This window comes from Capsicum annuum, chromosome 10 (genome assembly GCF_002878395.1).
Source record: "Capsicum annuum cultivar UCD-10X-F1 chromosome 10, UCD10Xv1.1, whole genome shotgun sequence".
Lineage (NCBI taxonomy): Eukaryota > Viridiplantae > Streptophyta > Magnoliopsida > Solanales > Solanaceae > Capsicum > Capsicum annuum.
The window spans coordinates 31,355,140-31,379,600 of NC_061120.1; the positions used below are offsets into that span (position 1 = coordinate 31,355,140).

Genomic DNA, 24,461 nt, shown 5'->3' on the forward strand with positions numbered 1-24,461 from the left:
AATAAGAAAGCCATCAACATAAATCAAAGAAAATAATTTGTCACTGTTGGAGGAAAAATGAAACAACGAACAATTGGTTTCCGAGCTTGTTAAGCCATAAGAAATTAAGACATTCGTTAAACATTTATTCCATACACACAAAGTTTGTTAAAGCCGTAAAGAGAACGTTTGAGCAAGCAAACACGCTTAGGATGATCTGGATCAACAAACACCAAAGTTTGAGACATGTACACCAGTTCATCAAGGGTACCGTGAAGAAAAGCATTTGAGACATCCAATGAAGTAATACGCCAGTTGTTCTGGACCACCAAGGAAAGAAGAAGGCGAATGATGACAGGTTTCACTACCGGACTAAAAGTATCAACATAGTCCACACCCGGTCTTTAGTGATACCCTTTAGCAACAAATCGGGTCTTGTAACAATCAATGAATCCATAAAACTTACCCTTTGTTTTAAAAACCCATTTAGTCCCAATAATATTTTAAGAGGGAGACGGTGGAGCTAATTACCTAGTCCTATTTTATAGGAGAGCATTATATTTCTCATGAATCGCTCGATGTCAATGCACATACTTTATATCTTAAGAATAGCAAGAAGGTTCAACAACATCCTTTGACATAGCTAAGTAAGAAGTAGGCTGCTTTGATTTTAGTGAACCGATTTGCGATTTACTAGTCGTTGTATGAGGCTTGGATGAAGAGCATAACAATTTGTTAGGATAATGCAGATTTCTCAAGGGATCAGATTGGTACATTTGGTTTTCACCTTCAGTAGGCAATGTATTGGAGGAATCTCCAAAGATAGAGACGGCATGCTTGTCGGGACAACCTGCGAATGTAAAGGGGGATGAGGTGCTACTGCGAGACACTGTTTAGAGCATTTTGACGTTGAAGTGGAGGATAAATTAGTCGGTAAGGTGGTACTCAGTGTTGCAGGAGATGGACTAGACGAGTTCACTAATACAAAAATAGGCACAACTTCTTGTGGAAGTGACAAAGGTTTCTGGACAGTAAGCGAGGCAACATTGGTTGATGTAGCAGGCACCATAGCATCACCCCGAGCAGTAAAGGGGAAAACTATTTTGTCGAAAACAACCTGGCATGAGACAAAATATTTAGAGGTAGTAGGATCAAAGAACTTATAATCTTTGTGAATTTTGCTATATCGCAAAAATACACTCCTCCTAGAATGAGGAGATAATTTATCCTTTGTATAAGGCGAAGCCACGGGAAGCAAAGACAACCAAACACACACAACAAGGAGTACTCAGGGCTAAAATTAAACAAGATTCAAAAGGGGGCTGATTATTTAGATGTGGAGTTGGTAATCTATTTATGATATAAACTGCAGTATCAAAAGAATTTGTCCAATAACAGTACTAGCATCTTCACGTTTTAATTATCTTCACCATTTATTAATTTTTCCAAACTTTGTGTGTACTGTGTTGTTGGGGAAATAACAGTACTATCATCTTTACGTTTTAATTGTCCGTCCTTCTTCATTCAACAACATACCTTAAAGTGCATCAAAGGTGACGTCCTCCTGATATGATTCAAACGATCTTGTGAATGGGCGATATGCAGGGCCTAATCCAGCAAGAACAAACTCCACTAAGTCATCATTAGTGACTGAGTGTAACAAGACAGCCAACTTATCAGCAATTGCTTTGCTCTTGCACGTAACTTTCTATAATAGCATTATCATGATGCAAGTTGTGTAACTGCGCCTTCAATTCTTGAATCAATGGTTTAGACCCAGTCACATCGGCTGTCACAAGTTTGTTCCAAGTTGCACGAGCTGTTTCTGCTCCAACCTATTGTGGGAGAATGCTTTTGGAAATGGAAACAACTATCTAACTCAAGACGAGTTGATCTTGACGTACCCAAATTTATATGCAGGATTTGGTTCATCACCATCAATAATGCCTGGTGGTACAGGTTCACTACCATCAATATAATGGCTAAGACCACAACCACAAATCATTGGAAGAAATTGTGTCTGTCAAAGCGAAAAAGCAAAAAATTTGTTAACCTGAGCATTACAGGAGTTGGTTAGCGAGATTAGGCGTAGGATAATTGTTTCCCATGACATTCGTTGAAACAACTGAAGTTGCAAGGCAAAAGACTTCTCGATCTTATTTCCCATGCGTACAAATTTTTATAAAGAGCTTTTTTTCTTATTTAAAAAAAAATCAAATGAAAAGGGAGAATGGTCGTTAATCCACAGAAGGCTCAGATATCATGATAGAGGTGTCCATGCATACCAAAAATATGTACAACAATAACGTATATATACAAAGACCATCTAGAGACCTACAGAAACTAGCGTCAAAGCTCGAGGAGAATTAGTCTCCATAGACGTTACAACTTATAGGACATCACAATTTACACGGCTTTTACATAGTTTAAATATAGTAGAAATCCTATATCTATAGTTGTATTCGTTACAGTGAGAATTCTGGTAAGAAGCAAAAGCACTAGTAAAAGTATTCACGACATGACGAGAAATAAGAAAGTAAGATCTGAAGATATTACATTGTTTTAAGCAATTTGACTATTTCATATGTAAAAACCTATTGGGCGATGCTAACTGTAAATTGTTTCTTTGACCTGTATAGTTGCATAGAATTCCTATTGAATTAACTCATTTTAATCCATTTAAATTCAGCTTGACTCTGTTTTGATTGACTTATTTTAGATACTTTTAAGCTAAAATGTTTTTTGAGCATTTTATAATGTTTGTATAAAATTAAAAAGTATTTTTAAGCACTAATAACAAAAATTAACTTACACTTTGTATGGATGGTGGTTTGTCATGGTTTAATAATATACGGTACTGTATGATATGGTATAGTACAGTATATACAATATAATTTTTGGATAGACTGTATCGTTCGCTACAGTTTAATGACAGTTTTATTGTTTGGTTTGACAGTATAGTATTGTATTGTAACTAGTAAGTTTACTAAAATGCCCTTAATTGTTATAGATATTGAATTTATTAATAATTGGTGATAAAATAATTTTCTTCCGATTAATTTATCATAATTATGCCATGTAAATATATTAAGTTATTAAATTCATGTAAATTATAACAAAGTCAATAAAATAGTAGATCAAACAAATATAACCAAATTTATTTTTTATAGTAACAAATTTCATTTCTTTTTGGTGCTTTGAGACATGACACCAACGATAAGTAGAAAATTTGAACGCATTTTTTGTGTATGCTACATGTGTGTTCGGTATGAAATTGAAAAAAAAAATATTTTCCTAGAAAATAAATTGTTTCATACTTATTTTCTTCTTTTTGTAACACAAGTAGAAAAAAAATTCTATAAGCATTTGTATATACTCAACACAAAATAATGAAAACAAATATGATAAAAAGTGGTGGGTTACAAATTTGAATTTTTTTTAAAAATTTTTGGGGGTGGGGGCAGTGGAGTAGGAGGGCAGGATAGGGGTAGAGGTAAGAAAAAAAGTTCTATTTTTTAAAAAAGAATTAATTAATATTTTTTTTTGTGTGTGTGTATGTGTATGTTGAGGGAGAGGGGAGAGGGGAGATGGTGGGGGGGGGGGGGGGGGAAGAAAATTTTTTTGAAATTTTAAAAAAAAAAAATTAAAAAAAAAAGGAGGGGTCGGGGGGGGGTAGGGGGGACGAGGCAGGTGGGGTGGAGGATCAAAGTAGGAGGTGGAGTTAAATAATATAAAGTGAAGGGAAGTAAGATTATATAATATTAAGTAAGAGCGTAACTGAAAAAAAAAAAATAAACAAACCATGGGATACCACCAAATTGGTAGTTATATAAAATATGGATTTTCATGGTTATCAAACCATGAAATTGAATCATACCATTGTAGACAATGAAATTTTATGGACTATAGAAGAGTTCAATATTTGTTAGAGTTCTTGGGGGCTACTTTATCTTAAATCTAGCTTGGTGGCTACTGTACCCTAAACCTAAATTACGCCTATATAAAGGGGCAAATATCGTTTAAAGAGGTATCTCCAAGATCTCCAAGATCCCCCAAATCATGAGATATATACTTAAAGAAATCAAATATCTTGAATATCTCTAGATAGTTTCATAAACTCATTGAATATCACAAAGGGATCAAAATACTCTCTTTTGGATAATCAAATATCTCTTCTTGATAATCAAATTTAAGAAGATGATCAAATCCAAATATTTCAATATTCGAGAAATAAGCCATTAGTGGCCCTCGAATTACGGATAAAATCCATATCAAATCCAAATATTCCTACGTTCGAGAAATACGCTACTGACAGCCCTTGAATTATAGAGAAAATCAAGAGAGAAGAATCAAGGGATGAACAGATTTGTACCTTCATCGTTTATCAATAAAATTATTGTTTCTTTATCTTTTTATTTTTCATGAATTAAATTATGTTGGAAACAAACTGGCACGCCCAGTGTGACCAAATCTGCCCTTCATCTCTTCTTTCATAAGTCAGATTGCAAATCTATAGCCACAAAACCATAAAGATGAAAGTTATATGGGTACTTCAAGACTCATCTTTGAGTTTTATCAAATTACACTCCGACAAGCCTTGAAGTAGGGGGCATTTGTAGATATTGAAATTTTGTGAACTATACAAGAAGAGTTCAATTTTTGTTAGCGTTCTTGGAGGCTACTTTACTCTAAATCTAGCTTGGTGGCTACTCTACCCTAAGCTCTAAATTACGCCAATATAAAGGGGCAAATATCCTTTAAAGAGGCATCTCCAAGATCCCCCAAATCATAAGATATTCAGAAAGAAATCAAATATCTCGAATATCTCTAGATAATTCCATAAACTCATGGAATATCACAAAGAGATCAAAATACTCTCTTCTTGATAATCAAATACCTCTTCTTGATAATCAAATACATCAAGAAGATGATCAAATTCAAATATTCCTATGTTCAAGAAATACTCCATTAACGGCTCTCGCATTACGGATAAAATCCATATCAAATTCATATCAAATTCAAATATTCCTACGTTCGAGAATACGCTAATGATGACCCTCGAATTACGGAGAAAATCAAGAGATGAACAGATTTGTATCCACATCATTTATCAATATAATTATTATTTCTTCATCTTTTTATTTGTGATTGAAATTTATTTTTCATGAATTATATTATGTTGGAAACAAACTGGTATGCCCAATGGGACCTAATCTGCCCTTCATCTATTCTTTCATAAATCAGATCTGCAAATCTATAGCCATAAAACCATAAAGATAGAAGCTATATGGGTACTTCAAGACTCATCTTTGATTTTTACCAAGTTACACTCCGACAAGCCTTGAATTAGAGGGCATTTGTAAACATTGAAATTTTGTGGACTATACAAGAAGAGTTCAATTTATGTTAGAGTTATTGGAGGCTATTTTACCCTAAATCTAGCTTGGTGGATACTCTACCCTAAACCCTAAATTACGTCTATATATAGGGGCAAATATCCTTTAAGGAGGCATCTCCAAGATCTCTAAGATCCCCCAAATCATGAGATATTCATAAAGAAATCAAATATCTCGAATATCTATAGATAATTTCATAAACTCATGGAATATCACAAAGGAATCAAAATACTCTTCTTGATAATCAAATATCTCTTCTCGATAATCAAATACATTAAGAAGATGATCAAATGCAAATATTCCTATGTTTGAGAAATACGTCATTAAAGGTCCTCGAATTACAGATAAAATTCATATGAAATCAAATATTCCTACGTTCGAGAATACGCTACTGACGGCCCTCGAATTACGAAGAAAATCAAGAGAAAAGAATCAAGGAATGAACAGATTTGTACCCACATTGTTTATCAATAAAATTGTTGTTTCTTCATCTTTTTATTTGTGGTTGAAGCTTATTTTTCATGAATTAAATTATGTTGGAAACAAACTGGCACACCTAGTGGGACCAAATCTACCCTTCATCTCTTCTCTCATAAATCAGATTTGCAAATCTATAGCCACAAAACCATAAAGATAGAAGCTATATGGGTACTTCAAGACTCATCTTTGAGTTTTATAAAGTTACACTCCAACAAGCCTTGAAGTAGGGGGCATTTGTAGACATTGAAATTTTGTGGACTATACAAGAAGAGTTCAATTTTTGTTAAAGTTCTTGGGGGCTATTTTACCTTAAATCTAGCTTGGTGGATACTCTACCCTAAATTCTAAATTACGCCTATATATAGAGGCAAATATCCTTTAAAGAGGCATCTCCAAGATCTCCAAGATCCCCCAAATCATGAGATATTCATAAAGAAATCAAATATCTCGAATATCTCTAGATAATTTCATAAACTCATGGAATATCACAAAGGGATCAAAATACTCTCTTCTTGATAATCAAATGTCTCTTCTTGATAATCAAATACATTAAGAAGATGATCAAATACAAATATTCCTATGTTCGAGAAATACGCCATTAACAGCCCTCGAATTATGGATAAAATCCATATCAAATTCAAATATTCCTAAAAATACGCTACTAACGATTCTCGAACTATGGAAAAAATCAAGAGAGAAGAATCAAGGGATGAACGGATTTGTACCCACATCGTTTATCAATAAAATTGTTGTTTCTTCATCTTTTTATTTGTGTTTGAAGTTTATTTGTTTCCAATCATATCATACTTTAAGAAACAATCAAAACAAACATGGTTCTCTTAATAACTATACCATATCATACCATGAGAAATTACCATCCAAACATAGGGTAAAAGTCAAAAGTTTAAAAATTTCAACTTATGACTTTTGACTTATAAATTACAAGCAATAAGTCAATCCAAACAGCTCTTTCCTATTTTAAACCCTTACTTCAATGCTAGCCTATAATATTGTTAACAATAGAAGTTAATGGTACAAATAATTATAACTAGTACTTTCTTCATTTTATTTTACTTGGTCTTTTTTTATAAATATGATTGTTTCAAATTAATTGTTCACTTTCATAAATTAAGAGCTTTTTATTACTTTTCTTTCATATTACCCTCAATATTAAATAAATAACGAAAATAATAGTAGTAGTTAGATTTAAAATTTCAAGATATTATTAATAGAATTAATTTTATAAAATACACTTCTTATTAATATTTTCTTAATGAGTATGCCAAATTAAAAAAAAATCAAGTAAACTGGAACTAATGAAGTGTTTCATGTGAAAGGCTATCCCTGTATGTTCTATAGTACGTACATATTCATAAAATGTATAAAACACCTTAATTAGGGAGAAGGACAAAAATAGCCTCTGAACAAAAAATTGACATGAAAATGGCCCATGAATTCAAATTCCATTTCTTAACCATTTCAACAATTGCTCAGCTTCCTTTGACTTTTCCTTCTTCTTCTTTTTTTTTTTTTTTTTTTTAATTTTGCTGATTTTGTATTTTTTGTTTTACTTTTGTTGTTTCTCCTTCTGCTTCTTTTATTATTATTATTATTATTATTATTATTATTATTATTATTATTATTATTATATAAAGTGTATAAATTGTATTTGTTTTTTATTGTTTTCCGTTGTTGGTTTTTTGTTTTTTTTTTCTGCTAGTTGTGATTTCTTCTTGTTCCCTTTTTTTTTTTTTGAATGTTCTCATTTAAAAAAAAAAAAAAACTGATATTTCTATTTATTTTTAAAATTTTATCAATAAATATAGTCTTGACATTAATTCTCAGAAAAAGCAAAGACGTAAATCGCCACAAGCCTCAACATAAACTGAAACTGTTATTTATCAAACCGAAAAAACCATATTGATATAGTTTAGATACATCATATTAATTCTTATTTAGGTACATGTTTTATACAATTATTATAAATTTTCTATACACATTTTATACATGTACAGATTTTATTCAACAATGATACAGTTTCTATACACCTTATATATATATATATAGTTTCTTACACAATTTATACAATAATTATACAATTTTTATACACATTTTATATAATAATTATATAGTTTCTATACACATTTTATACATATATAGATTTTATACAACAATGATACAGTTTCTTTACACCATATATATATATAGTTTCTATACACATTTTATACAACAACTATACAGTTTTTATACATATTCTATACAACCTTTAGCTGCAATTATTATGAGAATGTGTATTTTATACATTAATTATAAATTAATATACACATTTTATACAATTTTATATATACATATTTTATACATGTATATATATTTATTTTATAGAATTATATAATTTCTATATATATATATCTTATGTAGATACATATTTATATAACAATTATACGTTTTTATACAATTATACTTAATTATTATTTTTAAACAATTAAAAAAAGTAAAATATTTTCCAGTTAAAATTTCGTAGCAGAAAAAAAAAAGAGTAAAGGGTCTAAAATAGCCCAATGGCCAAAGGAAAGGGCTGAAGTTGGTCAGATGACCCAATGACCATAAAGTGACATTTCTTTTGCCGACAGGACTTTATGTGTTCATATGTCCAAACTTGGGCTATTTTTTTTTAAAAGATTACACAATGTCCTTTTCCCTTCCCATAAATAGAAACTTGTTCAATATGTGACTACAAACTTTAAGCTCGTTTGTTCATAAGAATTTTTTACTCTTTTTGGAGCTTTTTTCACTTTATTTCATAAGTGGTGTTTGGTCATATGAATTCCAAATAGAACTTCAAGTTGTGTTTGAAAACTTTTTTCACTTATTTTCTCACAAAGATTCAAAAGTAACTCTAATTTATATTCATGTTCAAACACAACTCCAATGATAACTCGAACTTCAAGAAGTTGTGGTTTTCATGGCTTATTGTGCAGATTAAGGAAGCAACAAAAGCATGAGTCCAAGATCAATATTTGTAGTTGAAACATGTCAAGATGATGTGCTTCCTAATCGCTCAAAGGTTATAAATTAGAATTAAACAACCTATTTCCCTATTAAGGCATGTAAATTTCTTTCTTTCTTTCTTTTTGACGAATAATTAAAGATGATTGACTTGATTAGTTTTGTTATTGTCCTTCTTTGCACATATCTTCTTAATTTGATCAACTATTTTGTAGTCCTCCTTTGCGCATATCTTGTTTCCAAGCTAGTTCAGTCTTCACTCTCTGACAAGTCGAAACAGAATATCAATCGACTCCCTCCTGGTCCAAAACAATGGCCTATTGTAGGTAACCTTTTTCAGTTAGGGCAATTACCTCATCGAGACATGGCTTCTTTTTGTGAGAAGTATGGGCCATTGGTCTATCTCCGACTAGGTAATGTTTGGGAAAAATTCACGAGTAATTACTTATCCATTGTAATTAAAAGTAATCGTTGTTTTTGAAGTTCCAAATTCACAAGGGAAACTACAGGTATGTTGGAGATCATTCACTTATTGATATTGAAACACTGTGACGGTAACTAGTTTGTGGCAATCCTGACATTGATGGGCAAGATGCCAAGAACCCTATAAAAGTTAAAATTCGTCAAGTACCATTAACATAATAACAACATATATGATTATAATTAATAGGCTTCGCTGTATTTTGAAGGAACTTGTTTGTATTTTCACAATCTACCCTGTCTATTTCAACAGTAATCTCCCTAAAAATAAAGTGGTCACGAAAATTCTACCCTACGATTAATAGGCTTCGTTGTGTTATGCAGAAACTTGTTTATATTTTTATAGTTTACCCTGTATTTCTCAACAGAAATTTCCTAGCAAATTAAATGGTTACGAAAGATCCACTCTACAATTAATAGGCTTCGTTGTATTTTGAAGGAACCTGTTTGTATTTTCACAATCTACGCTTGTATTTTTCAACAGCAATTCCTTAACAATTTAAATGGATACAAAAAATCTACCTTATATTTGTTAGATTTCATTGTATTGTGAAGGAACTTGTTCGTATTTTCACAATATACCCTATATTTTAAACTCCTCAGAGTAGAGGCGATCAAAACCAAATCCAAAATCGAACCAAATTGTAAATTGAGTCGAATTGAAAAAAAATCTAACTAATGATTTGGTTTGACTTGATTTGATTTTGAAAAAAAAAAAAAAAAAACTATCATTGATATGGTTTGGTTTTAACTAAAAAAATTCAAGTCAATCCGAACCAATACGATGTAAAATTTATATAATTTTAAAAAATATTTAATACATAAAATATTTACTGTGATATAATCTATAAATATTTTTGTTTTAAATTTTTCGTTGTTTTTATCTTTCAACATATTATTTCAAGTTTAAACTTAAAATTTTGAATGATCCAATAAGTTTTATACCCCATGCATATTAGCAACTCAAATAAAGTTTAAATCAATACTAATGCTGACAAAAATATTCAGTTAAAACACTAAAAATAATAATAATATTGAATATTTTTTCTTTAGTTTTATATAAATACATAACATAAATTTATTTTTTCTATTCAATATTTAGCTATGTAATTAATATTTGCAAGACTTGTTTTAGCATGACTTAATATTTTTATACTATGATTATTTTTATTATCACATATTAATATAAAATATTTTATTTTACACGATTTTATTATTATTTTTTGTGTCACCATTTCTTTATTAGTTTGTACCAAAAGAATGTCATTTTTTCTTATTTAACAATTATTTAAAGACACAATTTCACTTTTACCCTTATTGGTCTCACTTATAAGATCTCATTTAATTAAAGAATAGAAGTACATTTTTTTAATAAAGGACAATTTGGTAAACATTACTAAGTCTTTTCTTATTTCTTAAACTCTGTATCCGGTCAAAGTATGCCACACGAAATGGACCGGAGGAAGTATTTTATAGTCCTAACTCATTTAACATTTTGTGCTATTTTCTTAAGGTACACCTAAGATAGTTGTATCTTGTTAGGATTGAAAAAATATTTAAAGCACAAGTTAATTTATATGTTTATATGAAGATTTTAACGAAAAAACTCAAAAAAAAAACATTTTCAAAAAAACCCGAGGTTGAAAAACTCGAATTTTAATTTATTGGTTTAATTTGTTGTATAGATTTAAAAATTCGATACAAACAATTTGGTTTGATATTAAAAAATTCGAACCAACCCAATCATGTACGCCCCTACCTCAAAGCAATTGTTTAATTTTGTCTATTGTTATTTTTTTCACTCGGGGACAGAGCTAGAAGCTCGAATATGATTGATCAAACCCAATAACTTTGCTCAAACAATTTATTTGTGTTAAGAAGGGCCATTAATTACAGTAAAACTTACATAAATCCTTACTAGTTTACTTCTAATTACACTATCTCAATTTTTATCAAAATTTCATAAAAAATTATTTTTTTTATTTTGCTGATACATTCAATTATAAGAGATACATCGTTGGTGATACATCCAATGAAGTAATTAATGCGAGCTAATTAAGAAAAATAACAAAGATCAACTTAATTAAGGAGTAAATCACTCTTCATGTCTTTAAATTAAGAACCTAATTACCATGTCTAAACAAAACAATTCTTTCTTGCTCATACTTTTCTCAATTATGTTTACGAACTCTTATAAACGAACAACTCTTACAAACATAGAACAATCTTTTACCATGTCTTTCTGGCATAATTTCATAGAAAATCAAATGAAGAACTAACATAAATAATGGATTGTTATTAATTTTAAATAGTTTTTAACTGAAAAGGACAATTATAAATTCAGACGTATATTATACCACAGTAAAACTTTTTTTTATGCAATATTGAGTGCATAAATCAACTCAATAAATACATAATATATATTTAATTATACATAACTATTATTTGATCATTGATTAATCAATATATTTTTAGTATTTCGTAAAATCATTTAATCATGATAAACTTGAACTAGTTTGATGTAAATATCGTATATAGTAAGTATTTATCGTTGGTTACTTGTAAACTCCTATGTGCCAGGTCTAGTCTAATTTTTCATTTACTATTTATTTCTGTATCTAATAACGGAATTAAGAAAGAAAACAAAGAATTACGTGAAAATTCGAAACTTGCCACACAAGTACATAATAAATGTATATTTTCTTGTTCTATTTTCTATTGGATATTCTAATTTTTCAATTAGTTATCAAAATTATAGGAAATTTGACGTACCATAAATCTTTCCTTTCCTATTTAGGCAAAGCATGTCATAAAAATGTTACATCAGAGATACAAAATATGTATTTGTATCAGACATAGAGAATTAAGATATATTATGTATTTTCAGTACATAATTATGTATCTCTACATTACATTATACTTTTTCCAATAAAAAACATAAATATAAGAGATACATACTATATTATAACAATCTTATATAAAATTCCTTACTCTGAAGTTATCTAACGAGAGATACATAAAGTAGATGTATAATATACATAGAGATACAAAATGACAAAACATATCTGATATATTGAAAGATGTATTTGACATCTTTGAACTTGACATTTAGCAATCTTATAACCAGGAAATTCATGTCATAGACCCAAATATGGGTGACTTTAGATATTTGACCCCAATAAGAAATGATTTTAAAAAATAACTTTCCTTACTTTTTGAGTATTGTACAAGTACCATTTTATCCCTCTACACATCAAATATATTTTAAAGACTTTTCATACTTATTTGTCTCTCAAATTTTATATTTTATTATTTCCACTTTTTATTTTTTTCCTTTAATTTATTATTCTATTTTTTATTATTTTCACTTTTTTTCTTTAATTTTATTATTTTCACTTTGTATTTTTCTCTTTAATTTTATTTTCATGTTTTAATTCATTGTCCCAAACTTTATTTTTTTCTCTTTTTTCTTTTTACTCTAGCATTATCTATTTTTTTTCCTTTTTTAAATTCATTTGTGTTTAACCTTTATTTTTCTTTTTCTTTTTTATTTTTATTAGTTCTCTTTTTTGTTCCTCATTTTTCTCAAACTTTATTTATATTTTTTCCTATCATTTTTTCTTTTCTCAAATTTTTTAATTCTTTTCTTTTTTCTTAATCTTTATTTTTCCTTGCCTTTTTTTCTCACTCTTTTTTTTATATCTCTATTTTGTTTGATCGCTTTTTTCTTTTTCCAGTTCTTTTTTTTTTCTCATTTTTTTCAAACTTTATTTTTATTTTTCGTCTCATTTTTATTTTTCTTAATTTTTTTAATTCTTCTACTTTTTTTTTATATCTTTATGTTTTTTCTTTCCTTTTTTTCCTCATTTTTTTTATTTCTCTATTTTGCTTGATCTCTTTTTTCTGTTTTTTCAACTTCTATTATATTTTGCTAATAAATAAAAAATTGAATAATCCACAAAGGAATTTTCTTTTTTTTTTTTTGACATCAAAGCAAATTTAAGGGCATGAATTGTTGTTACGAAATTCTTTGAAGATTCTTGAGATAAGTCATGTCTCTAAGGCGAGAGTTGTAGAATATCTCATAAATAAAGACATAATATGGTAGTGTCAACTCTTGCCCGTGGGGCATAATTTATTATTTGAAAGTCCTTGAGCAAAGTTTTGCCTCTAAGGCAAGAGTTGTAGAATATCCCATAAATGAATACATAACTGGTAGTGTCAACTGTTGCCCGTAGGGCATAATTTATTATTGTAAAGTCCTTGAACTAAGTCTTGCCTCTGAGGCAAGAGTTGTAGAACATCCCATAAATAAAGACATAACGTGGTAGTGTCAACTCTTGTCCGTGGGACATAATTTGTAGTTTGAAAGTCCTTGAGCTAAGTCTTACCTCTAAGGCAATAGTTGTAGAACATCTCATAAATGAAAACATAACGTGGTAGAGTCAACTCTTGTCTGTGGGTCATAATTTGTAGTTTGAAAGTCCTTGAGCTAATTAAGTCTTGCCTCTAAGGCAATAGTTGTAGAACATTTCATAAATGAAAACATAACGTGGTAAAGTCAACTCTTGCTTGTGGGGTATAATTTGTAGTTTGAAAGTCCTTGAGTCAAATGCCTCTAAGGCAATAGCTGTAGAATATCTCATAAATGAAAATATAACGTGGTAGAGTTAACTCTTGTCCGTGGAGCATAATTTGTAGTTAGAAAGTCCTTGAGCTAAGTCTTGCCTCTAAGACAATCGTTGTAGAACATCTCATAAATGAAAATTTAACGTTGTAGAGTTAACTCTTGCCCGTGGGGCATAATTTGTAGCTTGAAAGTCCTTGAGTCAAGTCTCGTCTCTAAGGCAATAGTTGTAGAACATCTCATAAATGAAAACACAATGTGATAGAGTCAATTCTTGCCCGTAGGGCATAATTTGTTGTGTGAAAGTCCTTGAGCTAAGTCTTGTCTCTAAGGCAATGGTTGTAGAACATCTCATAAATAAAAATTTAATGTGGTAGAGTCAACTCTTGTCTGTGGGGCATAATTTGTTGTTTGAAAGTCCTTGAGCTAAGTGTTGCTTTTAAGACAATAGTTGTAGAACATCTCATAAATGAAAACATAACGTGGTAGAGTCAACTCTTGCCCGTGGGGCATAATTTGTAGTTTGAAAGTCCTTGAGCTAAGTTTTGCCTCTAAGACAATAGTTGTAGAATATCTCGTAAATAAAAACATAACGTGGTAGAGTCACTGTGCCCGTAGGGTATAATTTGTAGTTTGAAAGTCCTTGAGATAAGTCTTGCCTCTAAGGCAATAGTTGTCGAATATCTCATAAGTGAAAACATAACGTGGTAGAGTCAACTCTTGCCCGTGAGGCATAATTTGTTGTTTGAAAGTCCTTGAGCCTAGTCTTGCCTCTAAGACAATAGTTGTAGAATATCTCATAAATGAAAACATAATGTGATAGAGTCAACTCTTGCCCATGGGGCCTAATTTGTAGTTTGAAAGTGTTTGAACTAAGTCTTGCCTCTAAGATAATAGCTATAGAAATCTCATAAATGAAAACATAACGTGGTAGAGTCAACTCTTGCTCGTGGGGCATAATTTGTTGCTTGAAAGTCCTTAAGCTAAGTCTGGCCTCTAAGACAATAGTTGTAGAACATCTCATAAATTAAAATACAATGTAGCAGTATCGACTCTTTCCCATGAAACATAACTTGTTGTTTGAAAGTCATAAGTCTTGCTTCTACAATGTAGTAGTATCAACTCTTACCCATGAAACGTAGCTTATTGTTCGAAAGTCGTAAATCTTACCTTTATAATGTGATAGTGTTAACTCTTACTCAGGAGATGTAACTTGAATGGAAGAAATTGAAGAAAAGAACAAAAATAATAAAAATTGTGAAAAAAGAAGAAAATAAAGAAAAATATTAAAAAAAATAAAAATCAAAGAAAATGTAGAAGTTGAGAGAGAATAAGAAAAAAAAGAAAGATTGATAAAAAAAAATGAAAGATTAAATAAAAATAAAGGTTGAGAAAAATTTTAAAAGAACAAAATAAGAATCAAAGAAAAATAAAAAAAGTTTTTTTTTTGTTTATAAAAGTAGACGTTGAAAGTTGTAAAGAAAAAAAGTAAGGGTTGAGAAAAACTAAAAATAAAAAAATTAAAAAGAGGAAAGAAAAATAAAAAATAAAAATAATATAAAATAAAAAAGAAAAAAAAGAAGTTGAAAGGAAAAAAGTAAGGGTTGAGAAAATTAAAAAAAAAAAAGAAAAAAAAATCAAAGTAATATTAAAAAGAGAAAAAAATAAAAGTTGAAAGATATAAATATGGAGTTGTTATCCATTATGAGAATCATTTATGTAATTTACTCCATTGATCAGGGATAATTTTGTCTAAAAAAATACTAATTAATAGGTAAAGTCTATTTTAAGGAAGCTTTTTTATTTGGGGCTAAAATTTGAAAGTCATTCTAATTTGAATCTATCTCTTATAACACGAGATACATTTTTTAAAGTATGTAAGAGATACAAACTACATCGTAACAATCTTATATGTATTTCTTGTTGTACTAATGTACACAACTCAGAAGAGTCTATGATTTTGTAAAGCTCGCCCAAATTCATTTACTTTGTCCTTTTTCAAAAATTGTATGCCTAACAAGATCTCTGAACCCATCTATATTTTCATCTATGGAGGTGCTAGCACCATGTTTGTCTTCGAAAATAACTGTCAAAATTCATAACCAAATTCTGTTGAAGCAAATAGCTACTAAAGTATGTAAGCGAACCAACTTTTACATGAATCTTGGCAATCAGGAGATGCTTCTCAACTCATACCTTGAGACACATCAGCCTTCATAGCCAGAACATCATAATCTAACGCCATAAGTTTGGGGCATTTCCTCTTTGTTTTTGGTTCAAAAGCATCAGTGAAAGGCTCATTGTCAAGAATATGAATTTTTACTTGCTTTAATTAAAAGAGAAAAAGAGAACAATATTAGCAAACATAGTGCAGAATCAAGCATAAAATCAAAAAATTTTTGCTCAAATTACCAAGTTATTCTACAATACAAAAAACACAAATAGTATGTGTGTGTATCACAGAAGCTCCCAAATCATAGAAGAATGTGTATGCATTAGAAATATAATACTATACAGAGAGCAGAGTAAGGAGGTTCACGTTGATTCAGATATTAACGGTATTAAATAGGTGAAGAGAAGATATTAAGATAATTTTTTAGAGGGGCAATAAATACATCCTAGGGTAGAAATTATATATCTAAAAATTTAAAGAGAGAGAATGTAAATAACGGATATTTATACTTTTTACTAAGTGAAGGTATTTTTAGTAACTTAAATATATTAAGTTGTAGTTTTGTGAAATTTAATTTTTTTCTTAATTATATACACATTAAATTTAGAACCTATTTGTTAGCACTTGAATTTGTCTTACTAAAATTCCGAACCCATTAAGTTGATATCCTACTCCTCCTTTACTTTTCCTAACAGGTAATGTTGATGCTATCACCACCAATGATCCAGAAATCATAAGAGAAATACTTGTACAACAAGATGATGTTTTTGCATCTAGACCAAGAACTCTTGCTGCAGTGCATCTAGCTTATGGTTGTGGGGATGTAGCATTGGCTCCTTTAGGTCCAAAATGGAAAAGAATGAGAAGAATTTGTATGGAACATTTGTTGACAACTAAAAGGCTCGAATCATTTAAAAAACATAGGGCAGATGAAGCCCAAAATCTAGTTAAAGATGTTTGGGATAAGGCCCAAAAAGGACAAATAGTGAACTTGAGGGAAATTTTGGGTGGATTTTCAATGAACAATGTGACTAGGATGTTGTTAGGGAAACAATACTTTGGGGCAGAATCAGCAGGCCCACAAGAAGCAATGGAATTTATGCATGTAACACATGAGTTATTTTGGTTACTTGGAGTGATTTATTTAGGTGATTATTTACCTTTGTGGAGATGGATTGATCCTTATGGCTGTGAGAAGAAAATGAGGGATGTCGAGAAAAGGATTGATGATTTTCACATGAGAATAATAGAAGAACATAGAAAGAAGAAAGATAATAAAAATAATAATATTGATGATAATGATGAAGGTGAAATGGATTTTGTGGATGTTTTATTGTCTTTGCTAGGAGAAGATGAAGGAGATGGAAATGGAAAGCAACACATGGATGATGTAGAGATTAAAGCTCTCATTCAGGTCTGATTTTTTATACTAACTCCTTACCTAATAGGTCCATTTATATCAAACTACTTACATCCCATATCTGCATTTAGTGAACAACTACTACCTACACAAGAGATTCTAAGCTTTATTTAGATTTAAACCATAGAATCTAAGTTATATATACAATGTAAAACATAAATTATTTCATTAGTCAAATTTAAATTGATAGTAGCACGTAAATGACGTAATTACTCTATTAATTTATCATATCGTACGTAATGTATAGAGTGTTATGGTCAACTTAACTTGAGTGTGTAGATACAATTACATATTCAATGAAGAGAACATAACTCTAATAAGGCGAAACCAAAATACAGGCAACTTTTATATACGTTGATAGTGCAAACAATTTTGCGCAATTAGTTTTTCTTAACATGTTGTAATATTTCAACTGCTTTATTTTAGGTTACTAATCCCAAATATTATGGAATCACGCATCTTAAAGTGACTTTCATAAAGGTGTAGAAGAAAATAGATTAGCTATAGCAACATTGATGGTTTGAACGTATGTAATATCAAAAAACATAGTAGTGTTAATATTTTTTTTTGTGACTTACTTTTTACTTTTAATTATAGGATATGATAGCTGCAGCCACAGATACTTCTGCTGTGACCAATGAATGGGCAATGGCTGAGGTGATCAAGCATCCACATGTCCTCAAGAAGATTCAAGAGGAGCTCGATATAGTTGTCGGGTGGGGTCGGATGGTAACGGAATCCGACTTGATTAATCTCACGTACCTTCGTTGTGTAGTACGTGAAACTTTTCGAATGCATCCTGCCGGTCCGTTTCTAATCCCACACGAATCAATACGTGATGCCAACATTAATGGCTATTACATCCCGGCCAAGACACGTGTCTTCATCAACACGCACGGTCTTGGACGGAACACCAAGATTTGGGACAACATAGATGAGTTTAGGCCAGAGAGACATTTACCACAAAATGATGATAATGAAAAAAACATCAATGCTAGAGTTGAGATAAGTCATGGACCAGATTTCAAGATTTTGCCATTTAGTGCTGGAAAAAGGAAGTGCCCTGGTGCACCATTGGGTGTGAAATTGGTGCTTATAGCATTGGCTAGGTTGTTTCATTGCTATGATTGGAGTCCACCAAATGGAGCAAGGCCAGAAGATATTGAAACAAATGAGGTTTATGGAATGACTATGCCTAAAGCTAAGCCCTTGATGGCTGTTGCAAAGCCTCGATTGCCTGCTCACTTATACCATTAACTAATTATTCTTATTCAATAAAAATGTATAAATTCCATATACAAACTAAAAGTGTGTTATTTTAATAAAAGTTTTAGCAAGTGGATACTGAAAAGACATTGGAGTGATTATGTTTTTAATGAAGTAAAAAAAAGTTAAATGATAGGTAATTTGAAGTTAGTTGTAGAGGAATCAAATTTACCCCCAAATTCATTGTTGATGATGACGATTTTAGTTAATCGTCAATTACTGGGCTTCAATTGAAGCATTCCATGAATGCTAATGCTACTAACTTGTCAAAGGAGGGTAAGGGATTTCTAACTACTCCATATACTAAGTGATCTGGTCTCAAAGTCATTCTCCATGTGCTGCAAAAATCAGGTCTCAAAGTTATTTTTCTACTGAAAGAATGATTACGTCACAAATTAGATTATGTGTTGAGCCATCAAAAGTTCAACAAAACAAATCCTCCAAAAGAAAGGAGCAGATGGGTGTGAAGATGGTTGATAAAGGTGTTGTTGTTCCTCCTAAAAAAATAAAGAAATGCATATGTCCAAAGGATGACATGGATGATGTTGTATCATCAAAAAAGAAAAGGAGAAAGGTTTGCGTTCTTTGGAACGAAAAAAGTTACATACTATCTGATTTGGAGGTACATTCTCAGTTATTATAAAATGCATAGTATTGCACTTAATGTATAATTAAAATTTTTGACACAAGTGAGGTTAATGAAATACCTATACCTAATGTTAAGCCTTCTATGGCTGTTGATAAGCCTCGACTGTGTTAAAAAGCTCAGCTATGGAAGATTAATTGCAGAATGAAAGGAAGAAAGAAAAGAGAAAGGAAAACCCTTTTTTATGTAGGCTCAATGAAACAGTACAAGTTCTAAAAATAGTGACTACCTACTCTATTTATAGACTGACAGTTGTACCCGCTCCAGAAATATCTATCTTAGATAGTAAATCTATTGTAACTAACTAACTAATTACATTATTTAAGTTACAGCACCTACAACTTCACTTACTTCCATACTCCCCCTCAAGCTAGTGGATGAAAACAGGTTCTTCATTCCTAACTTATTGATCAGATAGTCATGTTGAGGCTTGCAAAGGCTCTTGGTTAACAAATCTGCCAACTGATTTCTGGTGCCAATGTGTTATGTTTGAATTAGTTTTTCTTAAACCTTTTTTTGTAACAAAGTGGCAATCTATGTCAATATGTTTGGTTCTCTCATGGAATATAGGATGAGTAGCAATTTGGATAACTGCTTTGCTATCACAGAATAGGGGAACAGGTTTTTCAATCTCAACTCCTAACTCTTTGAACATACAAGTCAACTAGGTAACCTCAACCACTATTGTTGTCATACTTTTAAATTCAGCTTATGCAGAGGATCTAGAAATAATTGGTCGTTTTTTGACTTCCATGATATTACAGCTCTTCCAAACTTCACAATATATCCCGTTACTGACTTTTTGGTTTCAATACAAGAACCCAGTCTGAATCACAGTATGGAACAAGATTCAATTCACCATTTGCTGGCATGAGAAGACTAAAACCTGTTGTTCTTTTAATATATCTAACCACCCTAGCTGCAATATCTAAATGAGACTGTTTGGGAGCATGCATGTATTGACTAAGGACTTGCACCACAAAGGACAGATCTGGTCTAGTCATGGTGAGGTATAATAATATTCCATCAATCCTTTGATAAGTTCTTTTATCTTCCAACAGCTTATTATGAGTAAGATTTCTGGACTAATTTCTTTGTCAAATTATAAGAAAGTGAGTTTGTGGTTAAAATCTAGAGGTGTTCCAGTTGGTTTGCTTCCAGATAACCCTATTTCTAAAACCAGCTCTAGAGTATATTTTCTTTGGCACACATGAATCCCTTTCTCACTTTTAGAGAATTCTATGCCAAGAAAATATTTGACCTATCCTAAGTACTTCAGCTTAAACTTGGACTTTAAATATTTTTTAGTTTTTTTGGATGTGAACAAGTGCTACCTGTTACCAAAAGATCATCAACATACACTAAACCCACCATTAGAGCTCCATCCATAACTTGAGTGAATAGTGAGTAATCATAATGAGATTGAATGAATCCCATACTGATCAAAGCTTCTGTAAGTTTCAAATTTTATTGACTAGGTGCCTGTTTTAAGCCATATAAAGATTTATGTAGCTTACACACCTTAGACTCCTACTAGCTTGAAAAGCCTTCAGGAGCAACCATGTATATATCTTCAGTAAGGTCACCTTGTAAAAAGACATTGCGAACATCCATTTGAAAGATATACTAGCCAGAAGAAGCAGCAGGAGCAACAATAGACCTCATAGTTACTATTTTGGTAACCGGAGAAAAAGTTTCTGTAAAATCAAGGTCTTCCATTTGAGAATAACCTTTGGCAACCAACCTTGTCTTACACCTTTCTATAGCACCAGATGCATGATACTTGACCTTAAAGACCCATTTACAGCTTATAGAAACCTTCTCAGGAGGTAGGTTAACCAAGGACCAGGTACCATTTTCTTCAAGAGCTAAAATTTCAACTTTCATGACTTTTATCCATAAAGTTTTTTTATTGGCTTCAACATAGGAGTGAGGTTCATAAACAACAGAAAAGGTAGCCAAAAAAACTTTATAAGAAGGAAGAATGTGATTATAAGTAACATAGTTACTTAAAGGATAGGAGCAGTAGTTGGACTTAGACTTAGTAGGTAGCACATAATCTAACATCCAAATAGGAGGCTTTGAAGATCTAGAAGCTTTTTTGAGTTCAGCAGTAGCAATAGGAGCAGAGGAGGGCTCAGTAACAACAATAGGAATAAAAGAGATAACATGCTCCTCAAGTTCCAGGTTAGGTGCAGACTCACCATTATAATAAGGAATAGAAATATCATAAGGAATATGATAGTCATTTGCAGTACCAGAGAAGATGCCATATTCAAGGAACAGAAGAAATGACATCTTCAGATGCAGTGAGTTGAAGAACAGGAAATATAAGTAATGGTATATCAGTAGCATGCTTAAAAGGATGGACTTCTTCTTGAAATACAATATCTCTACTAACAAAGAGCCTCTTAGAGCATGTCGTACAAGACATAACCTTTCTGAGAAAAAGAATATCCAAGATGGACAGAAGGTACTGCTCTAGGACTAAATTTATCAACATTCTTAGGTACAGAAGCATAGCAGAGATACCCAAACACTCTCAGATGTACCAATGAATGTGATCTCTTATATATCCTCTCAAAAGGAAAAACATCATGCAAGGAGAAAGAGGGAAACTTGTTCAGTAGATACCCTGCTGTGGATACACATGTACCCCAAAACTTAAGGGTATGCTAGCCTGAAACCTTAAACCATATCTAATATAGACCTATGTCTCCTCTCTACAAACCTATTCTGTTGGGGATTATACATGTATAAACTCTGATGATCTATTCCTTTACTTATAAAGAGAGACTTAAATTGATCATTTAGGAACTCAGATCCATTGTCTGATCTCACACACTTAACCTGACTATTAAACTGAGTACAAATAGATTGTAAAAAATCCTTGAGTGCAACTACAACTTCTGACTTGGTGCTAATAAGAAAGATCCAAACAAATCTTAAAAAATCATCTACCAAGGTTAAAAAGTACCTTTTTCCATCCTGAGTGGGTACCCTATAAGGGCACTAGACATCAGCATGAACAAGATCAAACAAACATGAAGAAACAGTAGAACTAGTAGGAAAGGGCAATCTTGATTGCTTAGCAACTGGACATACTGTACATAAATGGTCAGTAAATTGCATTTTGAAACCCATCCATACTCTTCAACACCTTTGCAGGAGCATGTCCTAATCTTCTATGCCACAAAGTACCATTATTAGTCATCTGCTTATTTAATATATTAGTTCTAGATTGAACTTGGTTAGAGCTAAATTATTGTTGTGACAATATTAACTGTCTTATGCTATCAACTTTATTTTTGTACATAGCTAATCTGATATCTCCATCTCTCAAGTCGTCAGCTTTCAAAATATAGAGACCTTCCTATTCTTTACCAATCCCTATCACCTTCCCACTTGAGATTTCCTGATATACACAGAAGTTAGGGAAAAAGGATACTAGACATTCTAGCTCTTTTGTGATCTGGGATACGAAGAGTAGATTATTTTGTTGAGAAGATTAAGGTTGTGAACCATATGATTAGATGCTCCATTATCCAAAATGCACTGTTGATCTACTAAATAAGTCATAAGATCATTAATAGAACTGGAGGTATTAGATGTACCTGTAGATCCTACTTTGGTAACATTTACTATTGCATTAGTGTCCTTCCACTTTCCTTTGTTGATCAAGTGTAGAAGTTGAGAGTGTTGTTCAGGTGTGAAGGATGGTACATCACTATTACAGCTTGCTGACACAATAGTATTAGGTTGAGAATTAGCCTATGATAAATGTCTTATTTTATCTATAGCTTCAAAACCAGAATTCATGGCATTATTAGCGTACACACTATTAGCATGAGTAGATACACCTCCTCACTTCTTCTTGAATTTGTAGTCTGCTGGATAGCCATACAACTTGTAGAACACCTTTTTTGTGTGACCCATGAACTTACAATAGTCACAAAACAAACTAGATCTACCATAATTATTTCTAGACATGAAATCTCTGTGATTGTGATTGTTGAATCCACCACCACCAATGGTAGATCCACCTGAGCCATAATTGTAACCACCTCCTTGATTGCTAGAAGCACTCGAATAACCATGATTGTATGACCAGCTTGAAATAAGAGCTACAGTCTCACTGCCTTCTCCACCCATGATATTTTTTCCCTGGCTTTCAATATTTATAATCATAGCATAGGCTTGGTTTATAGTGGGTAAATGGACTGTCATAAGGATCTGACTTCTTTCATTATCATACGACTCATTTAATCTTATACGAAATTTCCATAGTCTATGTAGCTGGAAATGCTCATTGTATTATTTAGATTATGGATATGGACAAGTAGGTGGAGAAAGTAGAGCTCCCCATTCATCCCATAACTCTCTCAATCTAGAGAAATACACCGATACAAAGGAAATACCTTGGGTGAAAGTAGCTATTTCTCTGTGTGGAAAAATGCCCTAGAGGGATTCACTTTATTAAATCGTTCTCTTAAATCTGAGAATTAGTTTCATAAATCACTGTGCTTACTAAATCTTTAGAGACGGTGTTCATAATCCAAGCTAGTACAATGGCATTACATCGATCCTAGAGTTCGTGAAGACTAGAGTCAACTTTCTCTTTTTACATATTCCTAACACAAATCCTAATTTTTTCTTTCCCGTAAGAACAATTTTTAGAGATTTAATCCATAAAGAATAATTCTCAGATCCTTGAAGTTGTACAGAGATAAGAATTGAACCTTGTGTATCTAAGGGATGAATATAGAGGGGATGATTGTGATGAACTTCTTCAAGTTGAGTTGAAGATTGGCCATTCTCAAAATTTTTGGTTGGAGCCATTAAAGTCTTCTGCAAATCGAAGCAACAAATAGCATATGCAACTACTAAATTGACACTTTAAGCTCTGGATTTTCACTTATTAGGTGTCAAATTGACAAAAATTATACAAAGGGCTCTTGAATCTTTGAATCGAACTGAAATTAATACTG

The 24,461-nt window shown here is 31.4% G+C and overlaps 1 protein-coding gene across 1 annotated transcript; it reads left to right on the forward strand.

Annotated features, from left to right (window-relative positions):
* The first annotated feature begins 8,970 nt into the window (after positions 1 to 8,970).
* On the forward strand, positions 8,971 to 19,677 carry LOC107845939 (cytochrome P450 703A2). Its single transcript, XM_016690452.2, has 3 exons — positions 8,971 to 9,274; positions 16,837 to 17,555; positions 18,159 to 19,677. The coding sequence occupies exons 1-3, from the start codon at positions 9,004 to 9,006 to the stop codon at positions 18,816 to 18,818; spliced, it is 1,650 nt and encodes a 549-aa protein (XP_016545938.1). The 5' UTR covers positions 8,971 to 9,003; the 3' UTR covers positions 18,819 to 19,677.
* The last annotated feature ends 4,784 nt before the right edge of the window (positions 19,678 to 24,461 follow it).